This window comes from Lacerta agilis, chromosome 4 (assembly GCF_009819535.1).
Source record: "Lacerta agilis isolate rLacAgi1 chromosome 4, rLacAgi1.pri, whole genome shotgun sequence".
Lineage (NCBI taxonomy): Eukaryota > Metazoa > Chordata > Lepidosauria > Squamata > Lacertidae > Lacerta > Lacerta agilis.
In genome coordinates this window covers 81,406,721-81,430,536 of record NC_046315.1, presented here as the reverse complement: position 1 = coordinate 81,430,536, position 23,816 = coordinate 81,406,721, and the positions used below count along the sequence as shown (strand labels likewise).

Here is a 23,816-nt window from a genome sequence, read left to right as displayed (position 1 = left end):
TTCTTGGAGATGTATTATGTAAGACACATTGGTAGATTGAAAAGTCACACTGGTAGATTAGGCAAATCACCCCCTTCTTGTGACAGGAGGCTTTTATATATAAACGATGATTTTCTACAGTTCATTACCTGTGAAAAAGCAAAGATTATTACATGCTTCCTTCCAGGTATATCCCTTGTGCCAGTCATAGGTGTTAAGGGTGAATGAACTGGAGTTAAACATTCAGTTTAATTTTAGCTTGCTTCTCTGTCTAAGCCCTAAATCACAAAGTGATTCACTCTCCTGCCTGGGCTCCTGAGATTCAGAAATAGAAATAAACATAACTGCACCCCATGATAAAAGCAACATGGACAAACAAACAAAAACATGAAACCAAATTTTAAAAGCAAATACAATGCCAGTTTTTCTCTTTCTTGTGGCTGCATGTGCTACATCACCACTCCAATCCATGCCACTTCTGGAAGAATAAAAATATTTGCTCCTTTAAAAAAAGAAATAGTTTGTGGTTTTTACTGTTACCAATGTTTTCTGAAATAGAAACTCTGGAAGTACGTTTCAAATGTTAATTTGCTTTCACCTTTTTCCATTTAAAGATGTTGAAAGGGGAGACAGCTGTGTGTCTCCTATATCACGAGAGCTTTCCTCAGGAACTGTTTTGACCGCGCTCGATAATGATACGCTTCCTTGACGTCTCAATATTTTCATGATTGTTCTTTTGTATCCTCTACATGCAAAGAAATAGATAAAAGGATCCAAGCAGCAGTTTAAATTCATCAGGAAAACAGTGTAATGGAGGGTCTTTTGGAAGATTTGCTGACTGCTGCATGGAATGATATCTTTAAGCACAATCTTTTTAATCATGTATACAATAATGGCAACATGATACGGAGTAAGGCAGATGACAAAGACAACGATGATAAAAATAATTGTATTAAAAGCCTTCTTGTTGGTTCCGGACTTTTCAGCTAGTGGGTTTTCTCTTGCAATATGGCAGAGTTTGCAACTAATTTTAGAGTAACAGACTAGTATAATCCCAAGGGGGAATAGATATCCCAGAAGGCAGGCTCCAAGAAGTATCCAAGGGAGATTTGCAATTCGTTCAAAGTTTGGGTATTCCATGCATGTTATTCTTTCTCCTTCCTGGTATGACATTTTTTGTAAAAGCAATGGAATGGTTTGGGCAAGTACAAGACACCACACAAAGCAACAGATATATGTGGCACATTTAACTCTTCTTATCTTTGTGCGTAAAGGATGAACCACGGCGACAAACCTGTCAATGCTCAGGCATGTCATGAAGTTGACAGCGGCATAAATGTTGATGTAAAAGACAAGTGCTGAGAGTCTGCAGAGTGCTTCTCCAAATGGCCAGTGAAAGCCCAGTGCGTAGTATGCTATTCTTCCAGGCAATGCCGTAGTGAAAAGAATGTCTGATACAACAAGATTGGTTGAGTAAATAGTCGTAGAATTCATCTTCTTTCTGTTCTTAACGATTACAGCAAAAGCAAGTGCGTTTCCAAGCATTCCAATTAAGAAAATAACACTGTAGAACATGGGCAACAGGATATGTGCCGTATCGCTGTGCTCATATAGGTCGCAAGTTGAATTATTAGTCTGATGGGCTGTCGAGGCAGCGGTGGCCCAGGCTGTTGCCATAGCTGATATATCCAGGAAGTTTAGGAGACCTAGAAAATCAGAAGAAAGGGGCAGGGGGGGTGTTGTGTTTAATATAGGCAATCATATTTTTCATTGCAAGTGGTCAATAGGTTAGCCTTGTGTAAAACCAAGTAGTTAAATTATTAGTTAAGTTTCTTCTTCTTCTTCTTCTAAAAAATATAATTCCAACTCTTTAAGTTTGGATTTCAAAACAGCAATCTATAGAAGATCAGAAGTTTGAAATGAGATAAAGCAAGTTAATAACTTGAAAGGAATGGCCAAAAGCCTTGCCCCTGGTTTCTTCAGGATTAACTTAAATGCTCATTGGCAGTGTAAATAAATGGAGAAATCTGCTTTCTGAAACTTGAGACCATGACACCAGACTTGGAACAGTATGACAGAATGAACTTTCTGTCTGTCTCAAAGGATTGTTGGCAGACCAGGTCAGAAATACTTAATCCTTGACATGCTGCAAAATACACTGTCAAATCTTCTGACGTGGCTATTTTTTTCACCCTGTGAAATATTGCCTAGGCAGTCTCCCTGGGAGTGGAAATTCCAAAGCCCACCTGCCCCAATGGCCCGCTCTCTCTGGTAACTACCTGACTAACTTCTGTCTGTAATCCTCACATCAGTCTTAAGAACGGAAGCAGTTGTGTGCTGTTAGATGGAAAGTGGTGGGCAAAAGGAGGCGGGAGCTCAGAGGCCAGGGAAGCAGCCAATAATATATTTATTTATTTATTTATTTATTTATTAAAAAGCAGTCAAAGCTTTGACTGCAGCTCTCTAGCATTTTAGAAGTAGGTCCTGAAGATTTACTTTGCCAAAAACGAGTACAGTATTTTGTGTGTGAACTTCTTTCATGTGAATTGAGCCTTTGCATTGTTTAAAGAGTTTCTATCCTCTTCCCCCAAAGACCTCCAACATGCTCAGACTCACTTCTACACACACACACACACACACACACACACACACACACACCCGGTGCACAAACCCACTTCTCACTTTCAGCACAGTAGCTCCTTATTTACCAAATAAAACTTTGCCCTTACGTGCTACTTCATAAACCTTTGCACTAGTCCAACAATTTTTTCATCCTGCATGGTTATGGTTGTGTTGGACAGTGGGAGCTCAATTTTGAGCTCTATGAGGGGAAAGAAATAAAGTCTAGGTTCATTCATCTATACTCCACGGTGGTTAGAAAGCTTACAATGTTTGGTTGTGGCAGCAGAAGTGGTTGTGTGGCTTTGAGCTCCCAAACTTACATGGAGTTTCACTCTGCTCAGTCTAGTGTGTTGCATAGTTAGCAACCCTCAGCCACACAGATTGCTTCACAACTGTGTTACAAAGCTGTCTTGTGGCACAGTTAATAAAAACAGGATATTAGTTCAGTTTGTAGTAACATCATTTCTGCACCTCACTAGCTGTCTTGGATGATGAGGGTATATGCTTCAATTTGTAGTATATCTGCTGCAGCAGCATTTTAGAGCTCAGTCCATAGTGTGTTTGTTGAGAATTATGTTTTGTGCAAGTACCAAAACTAACCTAGCTTTGGGGGGGGGGGAGACAACAGATGCAGAAAAGAGGAAGGAAGAGACTTTGCTGGCACAACTCCTAATATTTTTTTGTTTCAAGTGCCAGGGAGCTTTTAATAGGAGACATGAATAGATAGAACTGCTCCTCCCAACTTCTGTGTATTTCACAATATTATTTATATGTTATTCCTAATTTTGGGGTTTCCAGTAGTTGCAATGTTAACAGCATTGCTTCAAATATTTTTGAATTTGTTGTGCTTATAGAAATAGCAGTGCCCTGAACTAACCAGGTGCTTTATGTGCTTAGAAGCTAGCATCTGTATTTGTATCCCTAGACAGAAATGCATGAAATAGGAGCTATAGATGTGATCCCCCTATCTCACAGCCAGCACAGCATTTGCAAAGCTCTTTAAAGGAAGCTGGAATCCTTGATTATCTGTTTTGACGGGCTGTGGAAATTGGTGGGCTGAAACGCTCCCCCATTTCAATAATTTCTGCATGGTTATAGTTGTGTATGGAATACGTATTGGACAGTGAGAACTCCACAAATAAGCTGGGTTATTTGAATAGGACATAGTTAAGTATGCGCTTGATTAAACTGTGAAAAGTCCCCCTCCATCCCTCTTCTCACTCTGTGGCTGATTGGTGCAATTCTAGCCTCCTTTAAGGGTTGTGACACACACACAATGTCAAATCAGAGCTCACAACTGCAAAATAAAGAAGGTTTTGAAACATTTTAGTATGTTTTTATGCTTAAGTATACCGGTCCCGTTCCATATTCTGCTCAAACTCAGTACATTAATCAAATGTCCTTTTCCAGATTTTTGTGTCCGGGGAAAAATTGTGATAGATAAAAAAGCAGCTTTGTAAATTTATCTAGTTCATAAAGCAGAAAGCCTGTCAAAATATCAAGAGAGGATGAGTGAATTAAATGCAGGTGTCCATACCCAAAATGATACTGAATTATTGCCAATGTGAGGTTAGAATGACCAGTATCTAGCAGGAACATAGCATATGGTTATAGTTGTGTGCAGTTTTGAAATGTGATTGCCTGTGTAAAGTCAAAACTCTTAGTGTCATATCTATTAATGTCTTGAATTGGCAGAGAACCCTAGAGATGTCAAAACGAGTTGTTGATTGCATTAAACATACATTCTGCAGTGATACAAACCAGCATGCATATAACCTTTCGCTCTAATGAAGTGGTTAAAAGATGCACAACCATAACCCTCAACTTGTCAGATTTGGTACATTAAAATAAGATTTAACTGTCAAATATACATAAAGTGCAATGATCATTATCACACTGAAATCAATGACAATTTTTTTTGAAAATGTATGATTTGCAGTTCTTTAATTAAAAGTCTGAGGCTGCAATCATATGCACATTTATCTTAATGAGTGCCGCTGAACACAGTGGAACTGAGTTTTGAATATAAATATAAGAGTGTACAGTTATTTTTTTGAGGGGGTGTCAAACTTACTGTGGGATAAAATATATATGAGAAAATGCATTGTGGATATTATTTTTTCTGCCTCACTTAAAAAGCCAAAGTGTATTACAAGGTCACTGTTCATTTCACATAAACAACAAAACTTTGTGAAACATATTAATACACCACTTGGAGTGAGATCCAATGTTGTGTGAACGTTCACGCACACAACAGGGCTTCCCTTCCCTTCCCTTCCCCCTGTAGCCCACTCTGTGTGCCAATAATCTGCTCCAAAGGGTCGTGTGACACACAGGGGAACCACGTGTTGAGATTCCTGCATTGCAGGGGGTTGGACTAGATGACGCTCAAGGTCCCTTCCAGCTCTACAATTCTATGATTCTAAGAGAAACCAGGGATCCTGTTGTGCCACTAGCTTCCATTGCATGAGTGGGTGGGCAGCATTGGATGTTATCCAAGGATTGAAGCCCCCTGTCAATGCTTACTTGGAAGTAAGCTCCAGTGGACACAGTGTCCATATAAATGTGGACAGGTTTGGGTCATGTGGGGACAATCCTATGCATACCTCTTTGGGAGTAAATCTAATCAGTGGGGAACAAAAACAAAAGAGGAGCCCTGCGGATCAGAACAGGTACTTAAAAAAGGTAAAGGACCTCTGGATGGTTAAGTCCAGTCAAAGGCGACTATGGAGTTGCAGCGCTCATGTTGCTTTTCAGGTTGAGGGAGCCGGTGTTTGTCCGGGTGTGTGTAGCCAGCATAACTAAACCACTTCTGGCACAACGGGACACAATGATGAGTGCCAGAGGGCACAGAAACGCCGTTTATCTTTCCACCGCAGTTATTTATCTACTGGCATGCTTTTAAACTGCTAGGTTGGCTGAAGCTGGGACAGAGCAATGGTGGGAGCTCACGCTGTTGCGCAGATTCAAACCGCCAACCTTCTGATCGGCAAGCCCAAGAGGCTCAGTGGTTTAGATCACAGCACCATGCGTGTCCCTCTGTGATCAGAACAAAGCCCATCTTGTTTGGCATCCTTTTCTCATAGTGGCCAAGCAGATGTGTATAAGAAGCCCAAAATCAGGGCATGAGTCCAACAGCACTTATTCCATTTGTGTTCACCTGCAACTGGTATTCACAGGTATACCACAGGTATACCACTTCCATTACTTGAGATAGCACCCCACCATCATGAATAGGCTAGCCTTATCTTCCACGAATTTGGCTAAGCCCCTTCTAAAGTCATTGTGTGGCGCTCATCACAACATGGCAGCAAATTCTGTTTTCTCATGTGTTGTGTGAAGAAACACTTCTCTTTGTGTCTCCTGAAATTTCCAGCTTCATTGGGTGACACTGAGTTCTAGTATTGGAAGAGAACGAGGGAAAAGTCTCTCTGCCTACTTTCTCCATACTGTGTGGTACTTTTCACACCTCTGTATGTCCCCTCTTGATTGCCTTTTTTTTTCTAAACTAAAAAGCACCAGATATTGTAAAACATGCACCGGGCTGGACTACTTTAGAACAATTTCCCCCGGGAAGTGGGAAGACATTTTAATGCATCCTAGAAATAAAAAGTATTTTAGAAAAAAATCATTTTTAAAAGGGAACTGTAAAGTCAATACAACATTCTTCAAACATGAATAACTAGTTTGTAAATAACAGCTTAATATTACTTCATATCCTATAAGTACCTATCCTTTATTCTTTAAAAACTTGCACTGAACTAGGTTTTTTTCCCTAGTAATCTTTTAATATAAGTCTTAATTTCCGGTTCTAACCTCCACCCCAATACCTATATCAGAAACATTAACAATGTTGCAATTGAAATTAAAGTTATTTGTATTCCTGCAACAGACGTTAACTACAGCCCTACTACATGCTTCTTATTTTTCAACTTATAGAAACATTTTAGCCAGAAAAGCAAACTCTTTACAAATCTAATTTACCTTCCCCTCGACTTCCCTCCCCTCCCTTCTGCAGTTATTTCTTTCATATCTTTTTGTTACTGCATATCCAGTTCAAATATATTTATAAATTTTCCTTTATCCTCCCCTTAGTTATCTCTCACTGCACGTGTTTATGTCAATCCCGCTAATGTTTTAATTTGTTTACAATATGTCCTGAAATAATCAATAAATTTCCCCCCTTCTATTTTAAAAAAGTCTCTCTTCTTGATTTCTTATTCTACCGGTGAGGTTCTCCATCCCTGCATATTCCCTTAAGTTTAATTCCCAATTTTCCCTGCTACATGCTTCTATGAACATTGCTGTATCATAAATATTCTCCACAAATTGCTTCTGTCTCCTGTCTAAAGAAGTGCCAGCTTCATAGTCACATCAGAAAATTTGACTCCCACAGCAGTTTAAATGCCTTCTTTTGAAAAGAACAAAACATAGTATTGCTTCTACTCACTTTATCAGTAGTTTGTTAAGTCCTCTGTTAAGTCCTCTGTGTGGTGCTTGCACTTGCTACACATTTCAAATGCAACTGTTTCCCCTTTGCATGTTGTTCTTACAGTGATTAGGTCAGACTACCCTTTTAAGGAGTTGATGGCATTTCCCCTCCCTATGGCTGAAGTATACCTTAAAAAAAAAGTATGGGAAGTGACAGCATCTCTTCACCTCATGTTTTTTATGCTTTGTTTTCCCCCTCCCCAAGAGTGTTGTAGCGTGTTAACGGCCGACAGATTGTGGTTTTCATAGACCAAACCTTACTTCATCAGTTCCCCCCCCCAAAAAGAAAGTAAGAAAAGCAGAGGGGAAAGTTAAAATTGCTAGATATGATATCTACCGTAAGATGAAGGCGTTTATATTTTAGCCTGATGGGCTATGGTGTGGATGCTTTGCTCAGTGTTGTTGCAAATATCATTATCTCAGCCCTCTTGTGAGGGCATTGTATCATGAAATGGTTCTTGAAACCAAGGTCCAGACTTCATATCATGATGGCAGCAAGGTAGCGTATTTTTCCGTGTATAAAACGAGGATTTTTTACTGTGGCAAGGCCTTTTTTTGATTGGGTGTTGCAGCGGCATTTGGGCGTGCGATAGGCAGTAGCTGGTGGTGAGCGGACAGCGGACAGCCGTCTGGTGGTTTCTTTGTTGCGTGCGTGAATGATTCCCCCCCAAAAAAGCTCAACAACTCTGGACAGTCTCCCCCCATTTTCTAAATATTGAGTCCCCCCAAATAGGGGGTGTCTTATACACGGGGGCGAGTTATCCTCATTCACATATAAAATGGGAATGAGAGTGTGATTTTCCTTTAGCAGTAAGAAGGGCAAGGGCACAAATCCACAAATAAAATCTGATTAGCTAGACAAGAAAGCCACTCAAAACAGAACCTGCCACACTAAAAAGGGAAGAACTGTGACGTCTACTTGACATTTAGCCAATGTTTTGTTTACCTAGAAACAAGTATCAGGTTTTGGTGAAAAGTGGGGTTTTGTGGGGTAGATAGGTTTTGTATATCATGGTCTGACTAAAGAACTTAAAGCATCTTGTGGGTTTCTATGACAAAAAATGGAAAATGTTTTGAAAGGGCCATGGTACTGTATTCTGTATCGTCTGTTTTGTGGGGTTTTCAGGACCTCCCCAACTTTAAAAAGAAGAAGTTGTGTTACATAATGAATGGGATGATACAAGCCTAAACTAAAAAGCAGTCATTCCATAGGAAATTACCTGGGGTATCTATGTATGTCAGTTCCCTGAAGCATCTCTTGATTTTAGTGTGGGGGATTTTGTACAAGTAAATTCCACACCAGTTAATGCAAATCAGTCCATGAGTTGTAAATGTAATCAAGTTTGCAGTCATATTTGTTCAGTTACTGACAGTTAACTGGTGTTAAGAGGCAAGCTGTTAATATGCTATGTGATGTGCCATTTTTAATAAGCTGTCACCTGCTTAGTATTTTATACTGTAGTCTTTCCAAAAAGCAATGAAATGCTCAGGTGTTTATTTAATGTAGGCATGTGATCAAAATAGTACTTAGTGCAACTTCAATGATGCATTAAACATGATTCAATTTATGAATTATGTGATTTGTGGTGCATTGCCAAAATTTGGTGCCCCTGGCCTCTCACCTTCCATTCTACCAGTTACAGGTAGGTAGCCATGTTGGTCTGCCATAGTCAAAACAAAATAAAAAATGAATAAATTCCTTCCAGTAGCACCTTAGAGACCAACTAAGTTTGTTCTTGGTATGAGTTTTCGTGTGCATGCACGTGTGCATGTGTATCTGAAGAAGTGTGCATGCACACAAAAGCTCATACCAAGAACAAACTTAGTTGGTCTCTAAGGTGCTACTGGAAGGAATTTTTTTATTTTTTATTCCATTCTATATAATAGTTGCAGAGCCCCCTGTGGTGCCACTGAGGCTCTGCAGCCCTGCAGCCAGTGCGACTGAACCGGTTGCTCTCCCCAAATCCGTCTCTACTCCTAATCTACCCTCAGGTACAGCAGAAGATGTTGTTCCACTGTGAGTCCACAGTTTCTGCACCTGAAATTACTTTCATTCCAGGTTGCAAAATGTATTTGGCTAGGCCTGAGCATCACACATGCTAACAACTGCAAACTTGGTTAAATATATGGAGGAAGCTGCTTTTAAATTCAAGTTACATAATCCACAGTGCCATGACATTTATTTGCAGCTGGATTCTGTCAAATGCCAAATATCTGAATGCTTTTCCACACAGTTTTACCCTTTCCCCTGATATGTTCAGTTTTGAAGTGTGTTCAACATTTGACTCCCCACCATCAATACATATACCATGTGATCAGGGATGATGGGGAAGTCTGCTAATCATGGGAAAGTCTCTTTTGCACTGTCTGTTGGAAAGAATTATAGTCTCAAAACTCCAGACAGGACTGAAGTAACCCCTTTCCGCCACTCTACCCTCCATCAACTTCTACCACAGTAGTACTTATGCAGCAGAATGATGTTACAGAGTTCAAAGCTGATAAATAGATTGTACAATTTGACTGCAGATGCAGCACCCTATTGTCAAACATCCCCATCTCCTCATTATGAAGTCTCTACTCCCACCTCAAATCAGCAGCTCTGGGTTTTAAAAACAATCAAAGACCAAACACTAATGCTTTTTAGTTCAGAGAAAATTGGCAGCAAAGGAGACATGATAGTGCCGGCGTTGGAAACATCAGGCCCAGGAGTAAAATGTTGCCCTCCAGATCTCTCTTACTAGCCCCTGGTACTCTACCCCAAAACAGTGCCTCTTACTGACTTGGCTCTGCAGTTGACTGTTTTTGCCTGACTGGCATGTGTCTTTAAACTGTGACAACGTCACTTGCTTGTGTGGATGGCAGAGTGAATTATGTAGAGACCTCTGGTTTTTCTATGACTGGAGTGTAGCCTACTGTACAAAGGGAAGAATTGCATCCATTGCTGTGCCCTCCTTTGCCTCTTACTCTCCCATCACTTGCCTGTGGTTACTGGCACATTGGCCATGACACGGGGTGGCCCTTGGGCTGAAAAAAGGTTATCCATCCCTGTGACCACTGACATACCCAGGGGTTGACCAGGTTGGCCTCAGCCCATCTGTTTACTTGGTTGGCTGCTCCTCCACTGTTCTTTGTGGCTGTGCAAGGCATGCAGGGTCTTCTGAGCACCTCAGCAGAAGAATACAAGGGATGGGGCAAGGGGCTCCTTGCCAAGGGCACAAGGGAGTCTAGTGATGCCTCTGCCTGTGACCAGTGGCGGAGCTAGCCGCTCGGGCACCCAGAGCGGTGCCATGCACCCGGGGTGAGGTGATCCACCCAGGGGGCGGGCGATCATGCCCGGGGGCTGCGATCTGGTGTGGTGGCGATTGCGCCTGGCCAGGATTTTGTAAAAAAAAAACCAAAAAAAACCTCAGGGATGACACCCAGGGTGGACCGTCTCCACCCGCCCCCCCTTCCTACGCCCTTGCCTGTGACAGAGGTTTATAGAGATTTATAGTATGGGAAAGGGGGATAGAGAGAGATTCTTCTATGTTGAACTCAGTACTAGAACATTGTACTAGAACTCAGCTTTTCACAGTAAGATCAGGCAGACCAAAGAAAGTGCTTATTCACACAGTGCATAAATAACCTCAGGAATTTGCTGCCATTAGATGCTTCATGGGTGGTGCTGTGGTCTAAACCACAGAGCCTAGGGCTTGCCGATCAAAAGGTCGGCAGTTTGAATCCCCACAATGGGGTGAGCTCCCGTTGCTCTGTCCTAGCTCCTGCCAACCTAGCAGTTCTAAAGCACACCAGTGTGAGTAGATAAATAGGTACTGCTGCAGCGGGAAGGTAAACAGCGTTTCCATGCGCTCTGGCTTCCGTCATGGTGTCCCGTTGTGCCAGAAGCAGTTTAGTCATGCTGGCCACATGACCTGGAAGCTCTCTCGGCCAGTAAAGCAAGATGAGCGCCACAACCCCAGGGTCGTTCGCGACTGGACCTAACAGTCAGGGTTCCCTTTACCTTAGATCAGGGGTGGCCAACTTCCAAGAGACTGTGATCTACTCACAGAGTTAAAAACTGGCAGTGATCTACCCCCTTTTTGGGGGTTCAGGTCAAAGTTGTTAATCTTTTTTTAGGAAGGAAAGCCCTGTTTTTTGAGGTTCAGGTCAAAGTTGTTAAGAGGAGGAAAGCCCCATTTTTGGGGGGTGCAGGGCAACAATGTTGAGCTTTTGGGGGGCAAGGTTGTTGAGCTTCTTTGGGGGAGCCAGTGATGTACCAGTGATTTACCACAGACGTCCAGTGATCTACCGGTAGATCACGATCTACCTGTTGGATGTGCCTGCCTTAGATGCTTCACAGGATAATAGATCTATCAGTGGTTATTCACCATGACTTGTAAATATAGGATCTCTGTTTAGAGGTAATGTAGTTGTTAATATTAATGACTGAGGGAAGGGGCAAGCAACAGAGAGGAGCTGTTGCCTTCATGCTTGCTTGTAGGCTTCCCATATACTTGAAGCTGCCACTGTAAAGCAGGATGGTAGGTGAGATAGACCATTAATCTGATCCAGCAGAACCTTATAGTCTTATTTTGGTGCGTGTGGAGACAAGGCTGAACTTCTTTTATTATAGACAGTATCAAGCACTTTGACTAGGTTTTTTCAGTCTCGTGAAACCTCTTCTGTAAGTAAACATATTACTTAACAAGAAATGGGCATTGTGATAGAGAGTTGCAAAACCTCAAAAGCACAGAGAATAAGGAACTACCGTACATGGTTAGGATGCTTCTGGAGAATTTTTTGCCGGTGCATCTTCATTATCAAAGACCTGTCCACACATGGCTTTAGACAGATGGAATTATAGGGGGAAATACAGCTGGCATTCAGTTTCTTGTCTGACGTATGAGAACCCCTGCACTACCAGAACCTTGGTTGTGATTAGTTGTTGCCATGTGACAGACAGAATACATACTGGGCTCTCTTATCTTTTTCAAACCTATTAGATAGGACTGCATTTTCAGTTTATACTGGTATTTTCTGTATTTAAAACCTGTTTACATGCAAGGGCATCACACTGACTTGCATTATGTGTGTCGGAGTGTTAATTTGTTTAATGTCCTTAGAAATATAGCTCACCAACAATTTTGTGATGTGAGTATCTTATGCCTCCCCAGACCAATGCTCTGTTGATTTATGGAAAATCAGATTACCAGTAATTTACATCTTTTGGGGGTTTTAGTTCCTGAGACTTGATGCTGACTTTAGAAGACCACTGGCTACCTCCTTCAATCGAAGGAGGTAGCAGCTCTCTGTGGGCTCTTGTTGTAACTGAAGGAGGAAGCCAAAATGAGGATTGTCTCAAGCCAGCCTTGACTGGCTTTTGAGGAAATGCTGGTGTTCTGTTTAATGGTTTGTTTGTTTGTTTACATTTACAAAGCTAGTAATACTTCCGTAAATAGTGACATGCCTAAGACCACACAAAACATTCATGAACGCTGCAGTTTCCTGGATCATATTCTTTTATGGGTTGCACCACAGTCTTGGCCTCAAGCCCCATCAGCAAAGGAACATACACAAGCATGTTTCCCACAAAACCAGCATGGCAGTAGCACTATTCTCACAGAGCCATTGCTCCCGAGCATGGCCAGTCGCTAAAGATAAAATCAGTGAGACAGCACAGCAGAGGAGAAAATGCATGTCGCCAGGTTTGTGAAAAGCAGCACAAGAAACAAGGACATTTTGCTCCTTGCTGACCCAGCTGCAGTTTCCTCCTCATTATTGCTCTCTATCCTTTGAGGGAAATGATGCTAAGAGAATGTATGAGGATGTAAGAGAATGTATGTATTGGTCTTTGCAGGAGAATGTGCTTAAGAGAGAACAAAGTAACTCATCAAAGTAACTTGTGTATGTGCAAGAAAGTGGGAGAGCCAGAGAAATGCTGCTGAAAAAAATAACTGGGTGTGACCTTGCTGCAATAAAAAAAACTTCTGTGTTTTGGTCTTGAGATTGCACCTCTAAGCAGATGGTTTCATGTTATTATTCACAGAGACACTAAATAGGTGGTGATGTGTCTTGAAAAGGGCTGTGAATCAAAGTTTTGAAATTCCTGTTTTCTTGCTTTTCTTCTACATGGATTTGAGAAACTGCATCCCCTCCCCGGAAATATTACTTTTGCTGTTTGCTCTTTAAGTAAAAGTAGCTACTCAAGATAAGCTACCATTGTTATGCTGAAATATATTCCTACTGCTTTTTATAGAGCACAGCTAGCTTTCTAAGCAAGTCTTTATGTGGAAGCCAGTTCCTACTTTCTGTCTCTTGGTTGTTCTTCAAAATAACCAAGTATGATGAAGAAAAATGGATGATGCAGAAAAGAGGCAGGTGAATTCCCTCACCTCTTACATGTTAGATAGGTGCTAAGATGAGAGTGGGCCTGGTTCATCATTCTTCATCCAGCAATAGCAGTTTTAATGGTGGACTACAGGGTTGTGTAGATGGGAAGCAGGCAAGGGTCTTTCTCTCAGCCTTCTGGGTTGTTGTCATCATATTTTTGCTCTAAATAAGATAGGCACAGCATTAAACATTTTTAATAGACTGAGAGACATGTTTTGACTTCAAAATCAGTCAAGGGAGAGAGGCTGAAGCCTTTTTGTACAAATTCTATTGACCCCCCATTTTTGTACTGTATTTTGTCTCAACAGCTTGGGCCCTGTATTTGCTCTTTTTGTACCATTTTATTGCTCCATTCCAAGAGTGCAAGTGACACAAATTCTAGGCCAGTTTTCCATCACAAACAAGACACTGGTCTATATATTGGGTTTGCAGGTACAGTATGTATTGATTTGCTTGCTTTTCATTTACTTAGCAGTGCAGCAACTTTAATTTCCTTGCAATGTTTTCCAGAACTCCCCCGTATTATATACTCTCTGTTTCCAAATATTTAGTCCAAAGACACAATATAATTGTTTGAATTGGGAACTTTTCAATTAATGTTGCAGTGCATGGAGTTGAATGATGAACCTGAAGTGCTTGCTAATTTTGCAAATGTTACTGACAGTAATCCAGACAACTTGTGGAAAATGGAACTCAGTGAGTGCCCATAGTTTCTCCCTGTTCCATAGCTGTTAGTGGATAACAGCCCACTTTCTGCATGTCTGTAGTATTTCCCATTGACAAAGTTTTATTGATTAGGTAGGGTGAGATGGTTCTCCTTGGAGTATAAAAACGAGTAGTTTAAACAATGGCTGCAATTAGTCTTGCAGGGAAAGGCAAGGGGTGAGATGGCTAAAGATAGCTAAAGATAGAATCCAATGTCTTTGTTCAAACCAGGTTTCTCCATGGTTTTAAGTTTGGTGATTAGTTGCAGTTCACCAAACTTAAAACCATGGAGAAACCTGGTCTGAACAAAGACATTGGATTCTTATCTCATTATATATGACAAAGCTATCTTTAGCCATCTCACCCCTTGCCTTTCCCTGCAAGACCAATTGCAGCCATTAAGAGTCATCAACAGGTTTTCCACACCTATCAGCTGATCACCCATTCCCACCACCCTTCTGAGTAATACCCCTCCCCACTACCTCACTATATTTAAGGATCTGGTGACTTCTGTTTGAGTGTATCTGAAGAAGTGTGCATGCACACGAAAGAACAAACTCAGTTGGTCTCTAAGGTGCTACTGGAAAGAATTTTTGATTTTGTTTCGACTATGGCAGACCAACACGGCTACCCACCTGTAACTAGTTTAAACAAGTTAAGAAAACAGGAGGCTACTGGAGCCCCTGGGCCTTGAACCTGGGAGTCTTAGGGACCTAGGTCGGCCAGCCAAGGTAGAGGATGCGAAGTCTCTGTCTTCTGAATAGTTAACAGAGCAGTGCATTCTGCTTAATACACTTCAGCTCAGATGCTGATGTTTGGAATCTTAAAGTGGAAATGCATCCCTTGAGTATAGCCTCAAACTTGGCTCTGCTGACAGAGCCGTGCTTTATTCCTAATAACAGGAAAATAAAGTACATGCTTTGCAAAGTCTGTTATTTTGATCATTTTTATCTTACAAGTAAGGCGATAACTGCTAACATCTAGCCTAGATGTTTATCTCAGCTTCAGTTATTCTTGGTGTGCTTTCCTTTCTTATCATGTCAAACTGGTAGGTATGCCGTTAAAAACTTCACCATGTGCAACAGAGATTTTGCTCGATCATGTGGTTTTGTCATTTGAATGTGCTTTTCTCGTGCCGACTAAATGCCTGTCCAACATATGGCACACAATCAAGCAGTTTGTCAGAATTCAGTGGCAATACTTGTTAAAAAAAAAATATTATTGATCCAGAAAGAGTTACACACTGGAAGTTCTAAAAAGATTGAAGAGCTGCACATAACAATAGCATAATTTACAAAATAAATGCAACTGCGAGCGGAACTTGCCAGTTTTTATTCATCTCTTCCATGTTCATTTTGGGGTTGGTTTTTTTTATTCATATTTTGCAGAAGAGGGGGAATGAATATGCCACTGTCAGGTTATTACTCATTTCTGCTTCTCCTGCGCTATGTACACAACCATTTCCTTTTAAATAATTCTTTCCCTGGCTTCAGCATCTTCGTGTGTTTCATCTTTCTGCAACTTCATATCTACTTTCCAAACCTTCTCTCTATTTACAGTATTTTACCCATTATTTTTAAATAGTAGAGATGGGGAGTCCAATGAAGAAAAGTCATTAAGTTCATCATTGCCTGTAGAAGTAAATTCTGAAGAAAATATGGTCAGATCTAGTTGCACTTTGCAGCACAACAATCGTCAACAGATTGGTGCATGGTTTTTCAACTGTATTCTCCCTCTCCTTTTTATATACGCAGTTGGACTCAACCCCTCACCCCCCCACACACACACCAACCAGGTACATTTACTGAAACACCATCTTCCAAAAGATTTAATTGGTAAATTGTTTCCACTCAGGTGTTTTCATTGGTTGTGGTCTAGCTTTGTTTCTTGTTCTATCCCCTTCGGTTTCAATCACTTTCCTACTCACACATATTTACTGTGATATCTGCTACTTTATTTATTGACAGCAATAGTCAACCAAAGCATTGTGTAATATAAGTTGCATTTTTAAACTGTGTGTTTTTGTCTTGTAGCTTTTAACTTCTGGGTCTTACATCTGGATTGTAGCTTTAAGTGGGCTGGTAAGTGTATTTCATTACTGTTTTCTTTACAATAAGTTAACAGTTTTCAGCACTCGCGTGCACTTTTCTGTTTTAGTATTTACAGCCTTTACCAAATTCAATTCAGCTGAAGTTCTTAACAACAATAACAACAAAAAATCGTGGCCAAGATGGTTCAGCGCATAAACTTTGCATGTTATTTCACTTCCAGTCTGCTCCTTTACTCAGTACATAGGCTAGCTTTCACAGAGAGATGGCTACTACATTACATGTACTCTACACTCCATTTAATTAAAAGAAATCCCAGTGGTAACTGATAGAGCCTTTGATACAGTTTATAAATCTATACATTGTCAGTACTTATCCATTACAAAGAGGACTGCCATGATAGGAATGATAGAAGGGAGGAATGCTTTAGGAGGGTTTCTTCTTCAAGGTTTGCCAAGAGCTGCGGAAGATTTCCCAGAAGGAGAGGGTTTGTGTTCCCTGCACCATTTCTACAGCTGGCCACTGATAAGAGAACCGGGCATGGAGTGGTGCCTTTTTAGCAACACAAAAGGTTAGGCGTAGTTGTTGGGTGTTCACAGAGGAAGCTAGGGCAACAAACTGGGTTGTTTGAACAGCTGTGTGTTTGATGCTGGTTTGTTCAACAAACCATGGCTAAAAGAAACTAAGACTTAGTGCAGCGCTTCCCAGACCTGGTAACCTCCAGATGTTGTTGGATTACCGGTATATATCTCTTACCACCCCATCAACCATTGGCCATGCTGGCTGGTGCTGATATGAATTACAGTCCAAAACATTGGAAGAGCGCCAGGCTTGGGAAGGCTGGGTTAGTGCTATGGCAAAATGCGGCAAAAATGGCTTGCATCACTTACTACCAGTTGTGTCATGGGCAGTGCCCATTAGATGACCATGGCAAACTCTAATCAAGAGTAATTAGGTACAGTACCTTTGATGTCAGCATTTGAGCATTTTGCTTTGGTTTTGGGGGGAAACACAATTTTCCCTGGCGTGTATGTTGGCTGGATACATGGAAATTAAGTAAGTTACAATGGAAGTTCCACTGAATGCTTCCAAGTAAGCTGCATAGGATTGGGATTTGGCCATTCAGGTTCACTCAGCACAAAAAGAATAATCTGGAAAGTCCCTTAGACTGTAGTGGTAGGAAACATTTTCTATCTCGTTTGTATTTTTCCATATCACATGAGTGAGGGTTTTTTTGTGACCAGTAAAGATTTGATCATAAGTTCAGTGTTGTGTTGTGTTGTATTGTATTTTAAATTCTGTAGCCAGTTGCTTCCTTTTTGATAAGAGAAGTCTAATAATGACAACAGAAGAAACGATAATATGGGAGGTTTGCAAATTTTTATTTGAGTAATTCCATCCCTTCATTGAGGTTTCCAGGCAGATAACATAATCAAGTACACAATTTACTTGTGCACAATTTACAATTTACTGGCACTACTGGATAGCTCAGTTGTTAGAGCATGGTGCTGATAATGCCAAGGTTTCTGTGCACTTTGCGCACCGAGACACGTTGCTCCCCCTGCAATATCTTGGTAATTTCAAGGTGAATCAGATCACTTTGTGTTGGTGTAGAGGGCAGTTTTGCTGCAAATAATCACATTTTTTTCCTGTTCCCCATTGAAGTGAATGGGAACCAGTATGGTGAAAAGTGGTCTACAAGGGCACGATTCCTAGTAAAATGCAAGCTTTTAACAAAATGGGTGGGCTTATACTGTAGAAGAAGAAGAAGAAGAAGAGTTTGGATTTGATATCCTGCTTTTCACTACCCGAAGGAGTCTCAAAGCGGCTAACATTCTCCTTTCCCTTCCTCCCCCACAACAAACACTCTGTGAGGTGAGTGGGGCTGAGAGACTTCAGAGAAGTGTGACTAGCCCAAGGTCACCCAGCAGCTGCATGTGGAGGAGCGGAGACGCGAACCCGGTTCCCCAGATTACGAGTATACCACTCTTAACCACTACACCACACTGGCTCTACTGTAGTCATTCTCCAGCTCCGTCATCATTACCTTGGAACTAGATTTAATTTCTTCTACTCTTTACTTCCCCTTTCAAGCTATATAAAGTGTTCTTTTAAATAATATATGTATGTTGCATGCATCACTAATTGCAAACTGTCCAAAAATAGAATCTATATTTGGGTTTCAGCTCACATGTCTTCATTGTAATCTTGAAGCAGGTATTTTTATTATTTTATTTTATTTTATTTTATTTCTGTGGGAGTGGAGTGGGGGCAGTTGCCTCACACTTGTAGCAAAACACTTCCACTTTGCAAACTGCACTGTGTTTCAGTGTTTGTAATTATCAGATCTTTTTCCTTTCAAAGTGATCAGCACTAACTTCTTTGAAAGGAAATGAGATTCATCACCTGAAACAAAATGCGCAGCTGTCTCTGGATAGACTGATTTGCTGTCCAGCACTTCTTTTGTCTTCTTGGTTATGTTTCAATGTATGCACCTTGATGCACCATAATGAGTACTGGTTGAGACTTTCCACTGTCTCCCTACAACCTGAATGAAAAAGCAAAAGCAATATTGATGATCACCCAAGCTCCAGATGTTTACATAGATAAGGGGTGGCTCTCTTTTGGTCCTCCATAACTCACATCATCTCCAAACATTATCTGTGCTGGTGGGACCTGAAGTGAGTTGGAGTCCAGCAGTATTTGTAGGTCCAGAAGTCCTTCACCCCAGATGTAGATCTTAGAAAGCACTGGGGATGAGATGGACCCATAGTCCAATAGCAGTCCTCCAACTCTACTTTCTAGAATCTGCCCTCCAGGAATAAAGTCACACTGCATAGTTGGCTCAGACTAATACTGTGGCTGATGGTATTGAATGTTGATTAGAGATACAGGTCAAATCAACAGATTTATACTCTTACCATCCATCTTTTGGTGCAGGTTATCCACTAGGATACCAAGGCAATTTCCGTCTATAACCAGGGTGGAAATCGGATTGAAAAAGGATCAAGATAATTGGTTTCCTCCAGGGAAACTGGATCAAGCTGCCAGAATGCTCTTGAACATCTTGCCCATAAAACGAATTTTAGAGATTAGACAGGGCCTACATCATGCTTGGCAAAACACTGAACATAGGGCTAGCAAAGCTGCTTTCTGCAGGGATCAAGGAACTCAGTCACACAGCCCAGTCTAGCAGGGTTGAAGTCGCCATCCGTCAACTGATTCCCCATGCCACTTGTGGGGCAGGTTTGAGTTTGGGGGAAATTGCCTCACAGGCCAAATTGGGACCTATGCTGTCAAAGAAAGGCTAGTGTTAAGAGGTGCATCTTCAACATATGACAGAGGTTGTACAATTAGGCTGCTATGTGCACCTCTGTGGGGAGGGCGTTCCACAAGTTAGGAGCTTCAATGGAGAAAGCCTTTGTCTGGGCTGCCATTCCCTGCACTTCTGAAAGTAGAGAGGGGCCCTTTGCAGATCTTAACATCCAAAAGGCTGGTAAGGGATGTTCCATCTACAATTTTGCCGATTTTCGGTTTGGGATACTGTAGCTGAAGCTCTGTTGATCAGACATTTTGAACTCAGCCTTCTAACCAGCAGCCCTTTCTGGAGCCCATAACTCAGTGCTAGTTAGCTGTTAGATGTATGATATGGCGATCCTTGCACATAGTTTCAGGCACACTCTTTTATATATAACAGGAAATGTTTCGAAAGCACAGAGTAAGTGATAGCTGCAATGTCAAGCCTCAGTTGCTAGGAGTTGGAGAAAAAGTTAAGGTATGATCCTCTCTTTCCTTGAAATTTTATCACCCTAACCCCATCTGTATTTTATGCCAGGTCCGTCTCCCTTAGAGACAGCAATGCCTAACCTTGACTAAGGATCAGTTACAGGTAGGTAGCCGTGTTGGTCTGCCATAGTCAAGACAAAATAAAATAAAAAATTCCTTCCAGTAGCACCTTAGAGACCAACTAAGTTTGTTCTTGGTATGAGCTTTCGTGTGCATGCACACTTCTTCAGATACCACTAAGGAGATCCTCTTCCTCTCAGAAACCTTGCACACACTTTGTCTTGTCCCAAACACATACATCCATGGAGTGTGCTCCACAGTTTGTAAATTTAAAAGTTAAGAGGTCTGGTTAACACCTAGTTTTGCCAGATGATTGGGTATGACAAGATAATACCCCTAGCCTCTTCTCTTCCTGCTCCCAAGTCCCATTGCCACAGGTGTCATTCCTCCATGTTCCTCATTTTCCAAACAAAATAGGAAATTCTTTCCAGTAGCACCTTAGAGACCAAATGAGTTTGGTCTCTAAGGTGCTACTGGAAAGAATTTCCTATTTTGTTTCAACTATGGCAGACCAACACGGCTACCCACCTCATTTTCCAGTTAACTTGCATCTGTGGGGACGAGAGAAATAACACCTCTTAGCAAGCTGAATTTAGACTAGCCAGTTGCTAGCTTGGTTCTGCTGTATGTAAAACTTTTAACATTCCACATTTCCATTAACAACAAATACAAAACCCTGAAGTTGACTTTACCAACCCTGAAGCGTCTGTGATTTGCAACATTCTGCCTCTAAGGTCATACCAAATTCACCTCATTTCAAGTCACAATATTGTAAAAGTTGACGGCTGATGTTAGTGGATAGGACCTGTGAATGCTAGTCCATCTCTTTCATTTTGTTTACAGTGGACTGGGAAGTAGACTTACGCACACAATGCAGGCAAATCTAAATATATCCAGGAGTCTGGCTCGTGGTTCGTAGGTATAAGCGCAAGCCAGTTTTAACAGAGTTGTCATTTGGCTTTTCAGACTTAGCTTTTCAGACGTAATGTTTAATACAGTTTCCTTTGTTTAATTTAGCATTTGTATTCATCTCTGCATTAGACTACAAATAAAGCTTATGCTTTAAGAAGCTTATTTTTAGTCTCTTATAATTTAGTCGTTTAGCCCATATTAGGCCAAGACGACTTGTTTTTCTTTGTGTGGCTGTTTGATAGCTGATATTTTTGGAAGAATGGGCAGGAAAACTGAGGCTTTCATTTCTGTTTTCGAAACAAAGAAATGCTTACACTGATTATTTGGACAGATGAGGGGAAACAGTCTTCCTTGACATCCTTTGACAGATGTAGCTTCCTGTATGTGGAAGACAAAAGCACATGAATTGAATTGCACTGTGAATTTGGCATGACTTCAAGCTATACTCTAATGTACACTTTGGCAAGAGTACATAAGTAGTTAGATGCTTGACAATCTTCCCTTCTCGTACTGATATATTTCAAAAAATCTTTGCAAGAGAATGAAAAATGCCTTTTCTAAAAGACTTGTCCTTGCTAATCACCAATGCTACAGAATACTCTAAATGCCCACCTGTTTGCCCTATCCTGTGTATTCATTTCCAGGCTGCTCTAGATTCAACATGCTTTCTTTATAAAAGTGGCTGCATTTGAGAAATGCTTCTTGGGGTCAGGTTTTGTAAGGTTTCTTCTGATAATGGTTATTTTCCCATAGCGGAAATCAGTGCTGGGCTGCCTCAAGTCACAGCTGTAGGGACATTTTTATGTAGCATAAATATGCAGCAAAATGGCATTTCAGTTGTGGATGGCAGAAGAAGAGGACTTTTTAATGTTCGGAGCTGCCTGCATTGCCACGCAGATCCAACAGATGCAAAGGGATCCTGTGTTACTTTTTACCATGTGAAAATGTAGCATGATGAATAGAAATGTTTTAAAATAAAAGTTGACATTCTTTGGCTTCTTACAAAACTTCCAAATATTTAAAGTGGAATTTAAATACTTGCCTCCAGCTTCCCTGGCTGGTTTTTCTTTCAGTATCTCTTGTCTGTCACATTTATTTAGCTGGAAGTCTGTTTGAAAGCATAGGTCTCTTGTTTTGTTCTCATGTTTTGTCAGCAAACCACAGAACAAGAAGTACCAGCAATCAGAGGTGAGTAAGGTAGTGATTGCTTTATCAGTTGCCTAGACATTCAAGTTGCTGTTTCTGCAGTTAGAATGACAAACTTTGACAGACCTGACACTCATTTCCAAAATGCATTGTGTGATTTGCATTCTCAAAGGATAATTTGTCGTCATTTGAAAATTCTTGGACCTCAAATTGATATTGTACCCTACTTGAAAGCTTTCAAAAAGCTAATACTCCATAATCCTTAAGTGAATCATTGTCTGTGCTACTCATAGAGTTGAAGGGGAGCTCAGAGGTCAACCAGTCAAACCTCTTGCCGATGCAGAAAATGTACTACAACATAAAATCTGAATCCCAGATGGTAGGGTTAATTCCAGCATTCTGTAACATTTGTTCCGTGCTCAAACATTAGGAAGAACTTCCTGACAGTAAGAGCTGCTCGACGGTGGAATTTGCTGCCAAGGAGTGTGGTGGAGTCTCCTTCTTTGGAGGTCTTTAAGCGGAGGCTTGACGGCCATCTGTCAGGAATGCTTTGATGGTGTTTCCTGCTTGGCAGGGGGTTGGACTGGATGGCCCTTGTGGTCTCTTCCAACTCTATGATTCAATCCCATAAGCTTAGGCTGGTGACGTAATACACAACTTTCTTGAGTTTGGAGGAATGGATAAAATGCCATCCATAGGTAAAATGTCATCCATTGATAATTGAATGAGCTTCCCTATATATGGTCACCCTTGGGAGGCTAAGGAAGAATGAACTTAGTTGCTGTAAGCTACAGGGCAGCCTTTTAAGAACTGTGTTTGAAGCTTGCAGTGCCTTGGAATCATAGAATTAAAGAACTGTAGAGTTGGAAGGGACCATGAGAGTCATCTAGTCCAAACCACTGCAATGCAGGAATCTTTTGTCCGTTGTGGGGCTCTAACCAACAACCCTGAGATTGTAAAGTCTCATACTCTACTGACTGAGCTATCTTGGGAGGTCTATCATTGTTAAAGGATTTTTGTGTGCAGTCAGTGTGCAGTCTTACTTTTGTTAGAGAGTAGGTAACTTCATAGGAGAATTTTATTTTATTTTCAAATGTTTATGAAACTTTCATTTGGTGCAGACTTGACAAGTTTTAAGTTGAATTCCAGCTGTGTTTCCTTTCAGTGTTTATCACCAATTCCAAAAAAGACATCATATTGGATACAAAGGTTCCCTCCTTTTGATTGAGGGACCTTTGGATCCAACTCATTATATTTACAAAAACTGGAAAGCTGGCTTCAAATAAGCTGTCTGCCTGGTTGATGATGAATTGTGAAGGACCTTTTCAGTGGTGGCTCCCCATTTGCGGAATATCCTCCCTAGTCAGGTGCATCTGTCTCCCTCATGATTAACTTTCAAGATAAATTTAAAAACATTCTTTTTACTATAAGGCATTTGATGGCAGAGATACACTGTAATCATTTTTTTTATAATATTTAAACTGTTTTTACCTATTGTGTTTTTAATGTTTTATCATTGCTGTGTCTGATGCTCTGGGCTTTTCTCCTACCTGATAGGGAAGGTAGGATGCAAATTGAATGAATGAATGAATGAATGAATGAATACCATGCCAATGTTAATGTTGACATTGTTATGCACATGACACTCATTTGACAAAACCATAGAATATAGAAAAATGAATCTATTTGCCATTCTGC

The 23,816-nt window shown here is 40.9% G+C and overlaps 2 protein-coding genes across 2 annotated transcripts in view; one reads left to right on the top strand and one right to left on the bottom strand.

Moving 5' to 3' along the window:
* Positions 1-23,816, top strand: part of UBAC2 (UBA domain containing 2) — a 74,033-nt gene that overhangs the window by 31,302 nt on the left and 18,915 nt on the right. The window contains exons 5-6 of the mRNA XM_033147822.1: positions 13,770-13,893; positions 16,200-16,247. Of these exons, the coding sequence (XP_033003713.1) occupies positions 13,770-13,893; positions 16,200-16,247 (172 nt within the window). The remainder of the gene's footprint in view (positions 1-13,769; positions 13,894-16,199; positions 16,248-23,816) is intronic.
* GPR183 (G protein-coupled receptor 183) lies at positions 364-7,181 on the bottom strand. Its single transcript, XM_033147821.1, has 2 exons — positions 7,052-7,181; positions 364-1,685 (listed from the first exon to the last, which is right to left on the bottom strand). Exon 2 carries the CDS (start codon positions 1,654-1,656, stop codon positions 574-576), a length of 1,083 nt encoding a protein of 360 aa, XP_033003712.1. The 5' UTR covers positions 1,657-1,685; positions 7,052-7,181; the 3' UTR covers positions 364-573.

Coding starts and splice junctions, on each gene's coding strand:
- GPR183 (XM_033147821.1), bottom strand. CDS start 1,656: ATGGCAACAGCCTGGGCCACCGCTGCCTCGACAGCCCATCAGACTAAT.